At 50.7% G+C, this 13,220-nt stretch overlaps 1 protein-coding gene across 4 annotated transcripts in view; it reads right to left on the bottom strand.

Moving 5' to 3' along the window:
* NCOA1 (nuclear receptor coactivator 1) overlaps nt 1-13,220 on the bottom strand; it is a 150,749-nt gene that overhangs the window by 51,997 nt on the left and 85,532 nt on the right. For all 4 annotated transcript variants that reach the window (XM_084513956.1, XM_084513957.1, XM_084513958.1 and 1 more), the window contains exon 3: nt 4,039-4,141. In XM_084513956.1, the coding sequence (XP_084370082.1) occupies nt 4,039-4,124 (86 nt within the window). In that variant the 5' untranslated portion in view covers nt 4,125-4,141. The remainder of the gene's footprint in view (nt 1-4,038; nt 4,142-13,220) is intronic.

Genomic DNA, 13,220 nt, shown 5'->3' with positions numbered 1-13,220 from the left:
CGCCAAGTTGAATCCTAAATTCACACCTAGAGGCGAACAACATCCACCGGAGATCACCAAAGTGAAAATCACAGCGACTGTGTCACAGGGACAAGGGCGAGATGAAAAATATTCATGAGATAACTTTTTTTGCCCACTGAAAACCGCTTTTTTTTTTTTTTTAGCCCAAAGCCAGTGCCCCAGCACTCTCCCATCACTATTTCTATATTCTGAGGATTGAGGACAAATTATTCACGTGCTAGAACGTGGCTGGCATTAAAGCCACCCCGGACACTCTAACATATTCCTTTGCCATAGAGTTTAAAAGTAGCATGGTCACCAAAACAAACTGTGTAGATTTGGAAGACAAACTGAGCTATTTCCCCTAGTGCACCTTCCTCCGTATCAACTGTGGGATGAAATGAGGACAGCTCCAAATGCCAACCCCAGCTCCATGCCACCTACCAATGCCTTTTATCTGATTTATTTATTTTTTTTTCCAATAAGCCACCTAATCTTTCTTGTAAGCTCCGCAGGACACGCTATCTGGAAGATGCTATCTTAGAAATTACTGCCTGAAAGTTATGCCGACACGACGCACCATGTGGCACGATGGGATGGTTCTGGCCTCAAAGAGGCTGAGATTTTGCACGTAAGGCAGAGCAGAGTTTCCAGAAGACAAGGCAGGTCCTCCAAAGCCCCTCTGCCCCACGAGGGGGACGTGGAGCATTGCCAGAAAACGCTATTTACCCCAGATGAACTAAAAGCCCGGTTCCTGAGGGAATTTGGATCCCATCACGGATGGGCTCTGATGTGTGCTATGGGTTGAAACAAGCTCTGCTAGCAGCTGGAGGCTTTGCAAAGAGGTTTGCTTTGTTTTATCTGCCAACAGGGGTGCGTAGCGAGCGCAAGGCATCAGGAGCTTGAAAATCCCCTGATAACCCTGGGTAATCCCAGCTGTCCAAAATCGGAGAGAACAACACCAGCCCTCCCCTCCCAGGAGCTCCTTGAGTAGCCTACGTGGTAGTTTCCTTATTCTTCCTTAATTCCAGCCATTTAATTAGCTCAATATCCAGGCCTAACAGGCAGGCTCTGCCCCTCGGGTATTTTGCTGTTGCTTGAAGTTGTTCTCAGGTGAAAATATCTGAAGACTGCAGGCCACGGTGAGCCTCCATCCTACACCACCTCGGCCTCTTCCTCCCCTTGGCACGACTGCCAAGGGGGGCAAGAGAAATGGTTTGCACTCAAGGCACTCAGCAGAGCAGAAGAACCACAAAAGAAAATAATTATTATCCACAAGGCAAAGCCAGCTGCAGGGTGAGGAGGACACGAGCTGCATTTCTGCTCGGATCACCAGCCTTGTGGAGCCCACGGTGAAGACTTTCCATGGGGGGGACACCTGGAAGCTCCCCTGCAGTGACCTCAGGAGCTTTTGCTTCCCAATCCTGTGGCTTTCAAGGGTTTTCAGGGAGCCTGGGCAGCTCCAGGGCCATGGGGCAGGCTGCATTCCCAAGCGGTGCACCAGCAGTGGGTCCCCACCACGACCTCAGCCTCTTGGACGTGGGCGTCAGCGCAGGCAGCACTGCAGAGCAAGGCGAGCTTTGCAAAGCGACCCATTTACAACGTGGGAAGCACCAAGCCCTACCCCGTCACACGTCCTCGAGGGACCTAACGCGCTTGGCAGGGACTGGGATGGATGTGGAAGGGATGGGTCTACCCGAAAAGTGTCACCTTGCCCCCTCCTCGCTCCTACCGAACGCGCTGCTCCCGTTGCCACCACGAACGTGCTGTAAAGAGGCCAGTAGCGCTTTTGCTTTTTTTTTTTTTTTTTTTTTCTTGGATATTACCAAAAAGAGAAGCGAGGCAAGGTGCCAACAGGAGAAGAATCCCTAAGCAGAGAGGCAGAAGTGAAGGAGAAGTGAGCGAACCCACTGCAAAGCCCAAGCGAAGTGGCACACCGAGCCAGAGTCACACCACCGAGCACTCAGGATCTACCCAGCCACGGGCAGGCAAATGCTCCTCGCAGGAGCCGGATGAGTATTTTAGTTAAGGTCAAATTAATTCCTAGCTCGCCCTGCGAACTGAAAAGAAATAGCAGGGGGAAAAAAAAATAATAATAAAAAAAAAATCCCTCTGTTGTGGGTGAGCTCATTTCATGAAAACCCTTAATGTCGCTGTTGCTGTGGCAACTTTCGAATTGTAGGAGGGAGAATTGGCCAATTTTCCTTACATAAAGGCATCATGAGAATATTACAGCAGTGGGCTGTTCTTTATGACTCCGAATTATCATCAAAAGCAACAGTTAAACCTTCCTGATTTTAACAAAGGAGGTTTGAAGTTCGCTTTGCTCCAGACCACGTCATGAAGGGACTGTGGGCAGTCTGCGGGACTTCGGGAGGACGAGGTCCCTGCCCTGTGCCACTGCGAGCTGGGAGATTTCCTTTCCTAAAGAAAGCAAAAGACAGCACAGGAGAGGACTTCTTCGTCTTGCTCACATGCTTCAGCTCTACGGCTTGCTGCTTGGTGGCTTCGAGCTTCTATGGAGACTTTTAGGTGCTTCGTGCGTGTGAAGAATTGTGCTTGGATGAGGAAGGAGAATCCTTCACCCCAAAGTCTCTGCTTCTCTACAATCAGTTTGTTCCTCGCCCTGCACATCTGGAAAACTTTCTGATGTCTCTTCTCGGGGTGCTTAGTGGTGTGAAAAGCAAACAGAAGAGCCTCGTTTCCCAAAGGCAAACCAGACAAAGCAAGGCCAGGTGTGTGTGCCCGTGTATCTAGAGCAGATCCTCCAGGAGGGGTGTGTGAGCCCACCTTGCTCCCCATGGCAGAGCTGTGGGGACTCGAGGCACAGGGACTTCATCCTGGGGTGGGGACCAGCCCTGAGAGCAGCCTGGAGCCAGCAGCGAGGGCTGCAGAGCTCTGACTCAAACAGGCACCGACTCCAGTGACTCAGCCAGAAATGGGAAATAGCTCACGTGATCGCTACAGCATTTGTTAGGAATAAGGCAGATACCTCAAGGGCTATCAAAATGTGTTCTGCAATTACTTCTTGTTTTAATGGCACAGCTAAGCCATGAGCTACAGAGGCTTTGTGAGGTGTGCAAACCCTACGGAGGAGAGATGTGACGATGAAAAACTGCAATAAACTGAAATCCTCAGACAAGCACTTAATATTTCTCTCCTTTATTCTATTGGAACCCTGTAGCCTTTGCACTTATTGCCTCCCATGCCATGTAGAGCTATAACTGACAGAAAACACGCCCAGAGTTTGCTCAGTACATCAATATTCTGTGACGATGAGCAAACAGGCTGTAGAGGCACAGTCAGCAGCAGCAGCGCTGTAAATTCATCCTCACTAATAGATGATATTGCAATGGAAAAAAAGATGCACAGGATTCACAGAGCCAGCAAAAGCCTGGCTCTCACTCGTGTGGATCTAGGACTTGTTAATGTTAACTCAGCTGGCAACGAGGCTGGGACGGGAAGGCTCAGTCATTAGCAAAGGGTGCGTTTCCACACGGAGCTGAGTTTTGAAGCAGTCTGCATCAGCAGACAAATGAAAGTATTTCAGAAGGAAGCTGTTTCCTAATTGCACCACGGAGCACGAGGGTTGCCACCGAAGTTTCTGAATATTACACAATAGGTATTTCTTGGGAAGCTGGCATGAAGAGGCAGAAGGCTTGGGCTGATCCACAGCCCTCACTACTGCCCTTTACAGAAGTATCTGCCCGAAATTTACCCTGAGGAAGCTTTCTTGATGCTCCTCCACTCGATCGAGTGCTCTCGATTTATAAAATCAATACATTAACTTTGATAACAAGCCTCTAATCATCATTTGCCACCTAACAACAAGCGGAGCAGATGGGGAGCTGCATTTCCATCATGCTCCATCTTCCACCGCAGCCACTGATAAAAGCAAAGCGAAGTTCTGGTGGGAAGTGTGAACGTTTACGAGTGGCTGAAACCCGGCTCCATCTGCTCGAGCAGACGGGACCAAATGACGCTGTCAGAATGACAAAGTAGCCGGGGCAGGGGATGGATCCGGAGCAGCACACGTACCTCTGGGCCGTGTCGCAGGGCGAGCCTTTCCTCTTCCGCGAGTCGGGGTTGGCAGGGTCCGTTGAGCTGTCCCCAAGGCCGCTCATGTTGACCTAATTTGCACCTGGAAATGAAGAAAAGATGGGGTCAGGACAAGAGATCTGCAGTTTCAGGATTGGTCCCAATGTGGCAGCACCAGAAAACATCAACCGAGCCACCTCTGAAGAAGTAATCAACCCAACGCAAGTTGTCCCGATTGAATTTATGCCTCGTTTCGGCAGTTTGTGAGGGAAAAGGTGTGAAGAGAAGACAACTGGTCACGTTACCCTCCTTTTGGTGTCCCACGGTCACCATTTGGCCAAGCCAGCCCTCACCACCAGCACCAGCACCGCTGCACCACAGCCTGAGCTCTTCCCTGCATCCCTGCAGATTTGGGCTTCCTGGCCCTTACGAGGGCTTTGTTTACACGCACACATTTCATCCCTTTTGTTTTATTTCCTTTTCCTGCAAGCGTTGCCTTTTAGCTTTTATCACATCCTCAGCCCCGGCGCCATCTCCTCCTGGTCCCTCTGCCTCAGGGCTTCCCGAGGCCTCGCCACCGGCCTTGTATCCACATCCCGGCTCCCCCCACACCTCCTTTTCCCCCAGCACAGGGCCTGGGCTTTAATTAGAGCTGCCAAATGACCCCTCTACAGGGGGACACAGCATCTTCCCACCCCCTGGAGGGGCTGAGAGCCTCCCTTGGCCTCTCCCTCCATGAGGCACCTCCTGGCCTGCTCTCCTCGGTGCCTGGCCGGCCTACCGATATTTCCAGGGCACAGCTTCAAGAGATGTCGGATAAAGAACCTAAAAGTGGCCTGTAGGAAAGCTGGGCAAGGAATGAAGCATTGTGTAAGACCACTAAGGGCAAGGAGGCCAGTTTAGTGTTTTCTCAGGATCCTTCACCTCTGAGCTGCACTGAAGGGGTTTGGCCAAAGACCCAAGAACCCAACCCAGCCCAGTCACCCTGCTCAGGATGCCCAGATGGGACCAAACCTGTCTCCTACAGGTCTAAAAACCCTCCAAGACATCAAACCAAGGGACACTGCTGCTCCAAAAAGTAATCAGCCATGCACGGTGCCTCTCTTGCTTTCCTGAAGCTGTTCAGCGATTTGTTTTCCAGTCACAGCAATAATTCAATGCTAGATATTGCCACCCTTCAAATACTTCATTTATTTTCTAATTTTTACAAGTGTTTAGCATTGTGAGAAGATACAATGCCTGAGGAATAAAGTCATGGGACCCCACACAAGAATTTCGTTGTGTGGGTAGGGAGCAAAGGGACCAAGTTATTAAACTTAGTTCCCCTCATTTCTTACATTGCTTTCCAAAAGCTGGAATTTTAACGAGCACTAAAGCGTTGACAAAGTGCTGTAAAACAAACCCTACAAGACTCTTTCACAGCCTCCCCAGCCCAAATTACCAAAGCATTTTATTCAGCGGGCCCAAAAGCATGGCTCGATGCCTCCTCTGACAGGGACGCTCTGGACCAACCCGATGACCCATCTCTGCACTCAGCTTTTAAACCATCTCCTCCGAAATAAAGGGAATATTTCTGCTTCCAGAGCAGCAATAAAGGAAAGCAAACCCCTTCTGCAGCACGCAACCATTTCTGCTAACGCCTGCGTCACCATTACCAAGGTGAGAGCAGCTCCTGGAGTCATTTCAGCGATACCAGAGCCGCTGCTCGATGCTGCCTCCTGTGCAGAGCAGGGTGAGCTCCACAGCTCATCCACAGCCAGGAACCCTGAGAAGATGCCAGCAAGCCGGCCATGACCACGGGGACGAGTTCATTCCCCGCTATTTGGCGTGTTTGAAACGAGGAGCGATGCCAAAGCAAATAGACAGGAGTGGGGAAAAGATAAACTCTTTAAAATATTGGTGATCGGAAAACTAGAAGTGATGCATCACCTGCTCGGGGTGAGAAGGGGTTTCTGAGTTTTCAGACAAGTTTTCAGCGTTTTCAAACCCCTTCCTTCCACAGCAGACAGAGCAAATGGCAGCCTGGTGGCTTCCTTGGCTTGCAGTCAACATCTGCCTCGTGCACAGGTCAAAAAACCCATCAATATTGACATTAAAAGTTTAACTTGCCCCCACCGACACACCGAATCCTGATAACTCGTGTTGCTCCTCCAAGCCCTGATCCCGCGTTATCAGCAGCCAAATCAAAACAAAAAAAAAAAGTTCTTTAGGACCTGGGACGTGGCAGGTAGGGGCAACCGTCCCACTGGGATGCGTGACCTTGGCAAGAGCCGCCAGATGCCCCAGAGAGGTGAATTAAGGACAAAATTGCAGCCTTAGCTGAAATCCTTGGCTTGCGTTAAGCCCTTGATGTAATACATTCAGTGTTTCTTTTTATTGTAAAAGTAGTTTATTTTACAGCAAAACTTGCCAGGACGGACAGGCCAAAAATGTAATCTGGTCTAAAAATAGCCCGCTGAGCCCCACGAGCACTGGTGGACAAGGGCAAGGGTTGCGCTCCCGGTGAGACCACGCTGGGGCATTTTCGCAGGAAACCTGATTTCTAAACACCAACTTCTTGTAAAAATGTTAATATTCTGCTCGGATAGGAAAGCAAACAGAAACAGATGAAGTGCAGCATGACGGTAACGAAAACAAGCTAATTAGTTCGGCTGGGGGGGGAGCAGGGGCAGCGGTTTCCAGGCTTTGTACGAGTTGTCCCTGATGCAAACCTGGTAAAACAACTGCTCCTTTGCTGTCGCTAAGGTTTGCCACCAGAGCAGCAATGAGGGGCTGCACCAAACGCTGCTGTTTCACCCAGGGGATGTTCAGGGGTTATTCACGAACCCACGACCAGCGCCGCGTTGACGCACGGTTTTTGGCTTTCCAAAAAGGAGCCACAGCCCAGAGACATCGCAGCTGTCCCCAGCCCACCGCTCGGACACAAACCTGCTTCGTGTTGCAAACCCGAGACATTCAGTGTGTGCTTTCTGTAAGCATGGACATTCTCAAAAAGCTGCTGCAATTTGCAGCTTCACGCGTGGTCCTAGGATGTGCAAGTCAGTGATCTTGCAGCAGCAGTGTAAAGGAGCAATGCTGCAACTTACCCCGCATGTGAAAGCAAAGAAAGCTCCTCTGACACAAACCACAGCTCCCTGCTGCCAGCTAGACCAGGGCTAAACTCAAGCAGCAGGCAAGGTCTGCAGCAAGAACTTCTCAGAGATGGTTCTTACCCCGTGGAGACAGATACAGCACCAGGCACTGGTTTGTCTTGCCGTCAGCACCCCGCTGCACCACTGCATCTGCTCACAGGTGACAATTTGTCTCAAAGAGACTAATTGGAAGAAAAAAAAAAAGCTGAAGAGGGGAATGGATAAGAAGCACGAGAGCTGACGTCACCTCCCACAGCCATGCGGATGAATCCACCTCTGATTTCTAACCCTGCACTCTCCCCTCCTTCATCGATCCCAAACATCCACCTGAAGGAGCTGCTGCTTTTTGGATGCTAATGAACATCCTCGCAGGGACAAGAGCCTTGCTCACCCGGGACACAGAGGCTCCAGCCCCAGCCCACATCAATATTTCAACACAACCTTAGGGATCTTGACAAGAACGCAATTTCCATATTAACAAAAAAATAACAAAAAAAAAGAAAAGAAGCGTGTGAATTGCTGAGGCTTAGTGCTTGTGCTGTCATACTAACACCAACTGTGATTTTGATTTGTCCATGACCACTGAAAGCAAAAAAAAGACAAGAGCTGACCACTGAATACTTAATTCTCACAGAACTTCATTTTTCTAAAATGTATTTTCCATATTTTGGATGAGTTTGACCCAAAAAACGGCTTAGAAAATACTGCTGACATCTACGGGAGAGAGGCACAATCAGTAGGGCTGCTCTACAGAGAACTCCAGTGTTGGAAAAATCCCTCACATTACACCCATTTATCAGCAAAATACAACCCATCTGTGCGTACACAGCCTCAATTAGAGGTAATTAAGAGCATACTCGGAATGTCATAAGGATACATCTATATCGTTGCCCTCACAAGTTCATCGCCAGCTGCTAATCCGAGCACTGGGGTCAGAACAAGATTTAATTTAAAAGAAAAAAAAAATGCACCAAAAAAAAACTTCTGCAGATTAAGGGTGAAACAACGAAGCCGTAATGTGGCCAGCGGGGAAGTGAGGGGTGAGACCGAGTGAGTCACTCGCTAACCCGCTGCATGTGTTGTTACTTTGGTTTTTTTTTCTTTCAAACTTCTTTTCCTGACCTCATCCCCAACAACAACAACAACAAAAATAATAAAAAAACAAAAAAGGAGAGACTTCCAGCCCCGCTCTTTCGGCTGCTGAAGTTGTCAAAAACAAATGTCACATCTGTTTTGTGCAACGCTCCTTGTGCGGGGGGGGAAAAAATCCCTGGATCCATATGCCACCACGCCAGCACTGGCCAGCAGACACGTCTGCCTTCAATCGAAATCCTCTTTTCTTGGTACCTTACCCCAATTTCCCCGCCTGTCTCCTCCTGTCTCTCCCCCAGCCTCTGTCTCCTGCCCGAGCCCCACCGAGATGCCGACAGATGGACCCTTTGGCTCTGGGACATCAAACCCTACCTGGAAAGAACAGTTGGAATAAGAAAAACCCTGGGTTTCTGGCAGAAGATGAGCAAAGCAGTGCAGAAAAGAAAGGTGGAAATAAAACCCGTCAGCAAAAGATCTCCAAGTTTTCTTCCTCTATGAACCCCGTCTTCTTCTGTTGGTGATGAGTCCATCTTTATGGTGCTCTGCCACCCCAGAGCACATCACGCAGCCCAGGGAATGCAAATATCAGGATTTCTCTTCATTCCCATTACCCATCCTTGCCTGAACATCCCCTCTTGGCATCGAGTGATCAGCTTTGTATCATTACTGCAATAATTATTATTATTACAGCAATGATGTTGGTGCAGTGCTCAGAGCCTCCAGGGATGCCAGCTTGGCTCTCCTGTGTGGGACCACGGAGGGGACGCAGTGGCACCTGTTTCCATGCGGGGATCCAGGCAAGGAGAGATGAAAATCATCACCTGAGACCGAATTCAAGCAGAATTCAAAGTACCTCAAGATACAGCTAACCGAGAGGAGCTCAAGGTCACCAGGAGGGCTCGAGGAAAGCTGTGGTGGCCCCGTGTCCATTAGGGCCACAAGAGGAAGGAGATGAAGGATGAAGATTTATTTTCACCGGCCTCCAAAGACAGAGTGCTGGGCACCTTTTGTTGTGGGGGCAGAGCAGCTTGCTCCAATATCCCTACATACAGACGCTGTGTCCCTGTTGCTGGCTGCACCCCGTGCCCCCGGTGCCTGCAGGGCTGGTGTTTGCTTCCCTTCCTACGAGCTAAGTGGGACATGCAGAAATCTTAATTATCGCCGGCTCTGCCGAGGCAGCAGGCTAATAAAAGCTGTCAGCTTGGGGATGCAGTGGAGCGAAAGCCCACGGTCTCAATTCCCCAGCAAGCGTGCGAGCGCATCCGCGCCCACCTGCTGCCTCGTCCCGTGGGCAGGGGGACACAGAGGACAGGCTCACGCTGCCAAAATCCTTCCAGAAAGGTTTTCCAGAGTTGTTTGCTTTAAGGAAAATGGATTCCAGCACCCCTGGGCCCAGCAGTGCTGCCTGAGGGGCAGGGGGAGCCTCTGGGCCTGGCCCTGAGCAGCGCTGAGGCGAGCCCAGCTCCGGCCTCTCCGCACCTCCCTGCGGGTACTGAGGGCCGTGGGGGAGCTTTGAACACCCAGGAGCCACACAGGCAGTACTGAAGATGGTGGTTACGTTAACCACATTAGCTGTAAGAGGACTATGTGGAAAATTCCTGTCAGGGAACAAGATCGGAGCCCAGCGGCTGGAGCCTCGCTGAGGCAGCGAGAGAAGTCCTTCACCGACAGCGGGTAGATCCGTGTCCTCCACAGAGCAGGAGGGGGTGAAGGGCATACTAATGTGAGACCAACCCCACCTTCCCTTCGTGGTTCTTCCCCTAATTTTAATTCCGAGCACTAGAAACTCCCCCGTGACCACCCGACGGAGCAAACGAGCTTTGCTCTCCGAATTCAGGCTCCTCCATCGCTTAGTTCTTTTACCCACAAGAAACGTTTTGCTTTGGAAGCGTAGCGCGGGCCGTACAATCGATAACATCGAACGTATGTGGCGGAAGGTAATTCTGTCTATGGAAACAAACAGAAATATAAACATCAAAGTGGATTCCTCGAGGAGGAAGGCACAGGCCAGCCGAACCTCAGCTCCAACTCCAGTTCAACAAGTGCTCGCTCGCTACACGTCTGACACCCAGAAAGCACAAAAAAAGGGAAAGATGTATATAAATCAAAGTCCTTGAGGACTAAGCATCGTCCTTACAGAGACAACGGTCCGCAGGGCTTAGAGAAATGGTGAATTTTAATACACCAATCATCTATATTGTATTTGCAACTCACAGACCCACAGCAGTCATTCCCCCTTAGCCTAGGGATAATTCCAGCAGCCAATTTGCTTTACAAATGAATGGGAAAATGTGGGAAAGGGCCCTGCCTCAGCACTACAAAAATGAATAATCCAGCTGTGGGAAATCAATATTTGATGCCTGAGGAGCCCTCTGGAAATCCACAATGCCACTCTGTTATTTTCCCAAGCTCTCTTTCAAAGCCGCCTCAGCTAAAACACAACAGACACAAGATAACTGATGTGCCGCTTATTACACTAATTGCAATCATCTCCTTGTTACCTGGTGCTCACCCACATCTGTTTGTCGTAGCCATCTGTCGTCTGTCTTAATTAGATCACGCACTCGCGGGGCAGGGGCTGTCACAGCACGTGGGTTCCTAACACCGCCGCGTCCCACTTCTGCCCCAGCATCTCCGCGCCGCCTCGAGTCCCCTGGCAGGGCAACACCACTGCAAATATAGGGCAGGCAGCTGGAGAAAAGCGGTTCAGAAACAAACGAGCACCCCAAAAGCTGAAAATGAGCTGGGTGAGAAGCCCGCTGCCCTTTCAGGGCCAGGGAGCAGCGCTATGTCCTGGGGGACTTGCAGATCCCAGAGACAAGGAAATGATGACCCAGGAGCTTCTGCCACTCGCCCTGACTTTCTAGGATTTACCTTTCAAGCTGCTCTCGGATCACTCACCGCGATGACCAGGCACCAAAACGAAGCCAGTCACGGGGATAAGATGCAAAACTCCACTTTTCCTTCCTCTCCATTCCAAAACCAACAGGAAACCACAGAAGGACTCGCTGCCCCACGCCGCTCTCCGCATCGCTGCTGCCCCCGGGCAGGAGCCCACCAGCTCCTGCAACACCTTCACGAGGTGCTGCCTTCCACCTGATCTCTCCACGTTAGTTTTTGGGGCAGCGAGATGCTCCTGGTTAATTATTAGTGACTCGATGTGTCGGCCCAAGTGCTTCCTGCTAAACCAGGGAAGGAGGGCACTATTTCAGAGAGATGCCCAGGTACCCTGAAACTATTTGCAATTGAGATCTTTATGGCTCATAATTTTGGCCCAGCTGAGTTATCCCCCCCTTCCACAAGACACCCAGGTAAAAAGCCCTTTTGGAAGGACGACGGCACACTTCCCTTGCCAACTACTCAGAGCAGGTACATTAAAAGAACACCTAAAGATCTCCAAGTCTTAAAGGCGCTTTGTTTTTCACCCTCATTAAAAGCCCAATAGAAATTCAAATTTCTCCTTACACCAGCTGTTTTCCCACAACACACCAACTGGCTTATTAGAGGGCTGCTCACGAGCGGCAGCACGTCCTCCTCCAGCCTTTGCATCTCGGCATTTCTCCCTTTGCAAAACCCGGAGAAGAGGCCTCTGCACATTTGGTTGCTGTTAGCAGCTGTGCAGCAGCCCTGGGAGGGGAGAATCGTGCCAGCGGGGCTGCGGGGCTGCTTGTCCCCGACCCCAAAGCGTGTCCATGTGAGTGTGCCTGCCCTCTGCCTTCCAGTTGAAGCCCAGAAGTGGAAACTCCGCTTCGAATTTGCCTGAGTCACGGAACAAAAACCCACAAAACTTTGTTTATGCACGTTTTTGTTGGCATTCAAGCCTCCACGCCACGCCACCTCCACGGCCTCCACGCCACCCCAAAGCAAAATTGGGGCTAAACAACACACCAGAGACCCTCCTTTGCTGATTTAGAGCGAAAAGGAGAGGCAAAGGGGACCGCGGTCATGCAGGATGCTGTGAGGTTTACGCCTCTCCCTAAAATCTGGACTTCAGCGCCGTCCAACTCAGATGTAACTATTTTTTTCATTTTGGGACGAGCGCTGACAGCACCAGCAGATGCTTTTCGTGCAGCAGCCTCATTTTTTCCAGCAGTTTCTGCACCGTTTTGTATTTGGGAGCCTGGGGAAGATCCCCAGGCTCTCCTCTTCGTAACTGCGTGCTCTCCGAGCTGCCCCAAACACCGGAGGGGACAGGAGAGGGGGAACAGGGGGCAGCAGTCACATCTGCTCTACCCTTATGGTCCCCCCAAGGCTGCATCATGCGTGGTGACAGGTTCGGGAAGCAGCGAGGCTGCTAGCAAGGTTAGGTAGGTGGATGAACAGTCAGAGAGCAACAATGGTGATGGGAGAAACCCTCTGAGGAGGTGAGTCAAGGTGAGGTGTGTATAAATTAATAATGCATTGCTCCACCAAGTTGTATTTTTTTGCCCCCTTCCTCCAAGCTCCCTTTTAGGGCCACGAAGTTCCCCGTGATCAGCCCGGGATGACAAAACCCCCCTGGATCCCAGGATGATAAAAACAAGCAGTTGCCCCCCAAAAAATATTAAAAGGATTCAGCGCTGAGCCAGAACGTAAGAACCAACAGCAAATCCAGGCAGGACTGAGTCCAGAGCCCGACGCTGCAAATCCTTCAGGGCTTTGACCCGAGAGGAGTTAGGGGGGAGCAGAGCATCGTCACCCTGCTGCCAGCACCACAGGGCTCGGGGCTCTGCTTCGGCCACCTCTCGCTAAAGGACGCTGAGCAAAACACGCAGCTCTGCCCCCATCACGATGGGAGAGGAACCCTGCTCCTCCAATACACAAAACTGAAGTTTTTTGAAACCACTTTGCCCTAATAATGGAAATGTGCCGCAAACACAAACCGATGAAAAGCCCCTGACTTGCCTGAATGGAGATGGAGACACAATTTGGTTGGCATCCTTCAGCAGCTTTCCTCGTGGAGCTGCTTGTGTCTGAGAG

The sequence above is a fragment of the Aythya ferina genome (genome assembly GCF_964211825.1).
Source record: "Aythya ferina genome assembly, chromosome: 3".
In the NCBI taxonomy this organism is placed as follows: Eukaryota; Metazoa; Chordata; class Aves; order Anseriformes; family Anatidae; genus Aythya; species Aythya ferina.
Note: the sequence above shows the minus strand (reverse complement) of the source record. Positions and strands in the feature narration are given on the sequence as shown.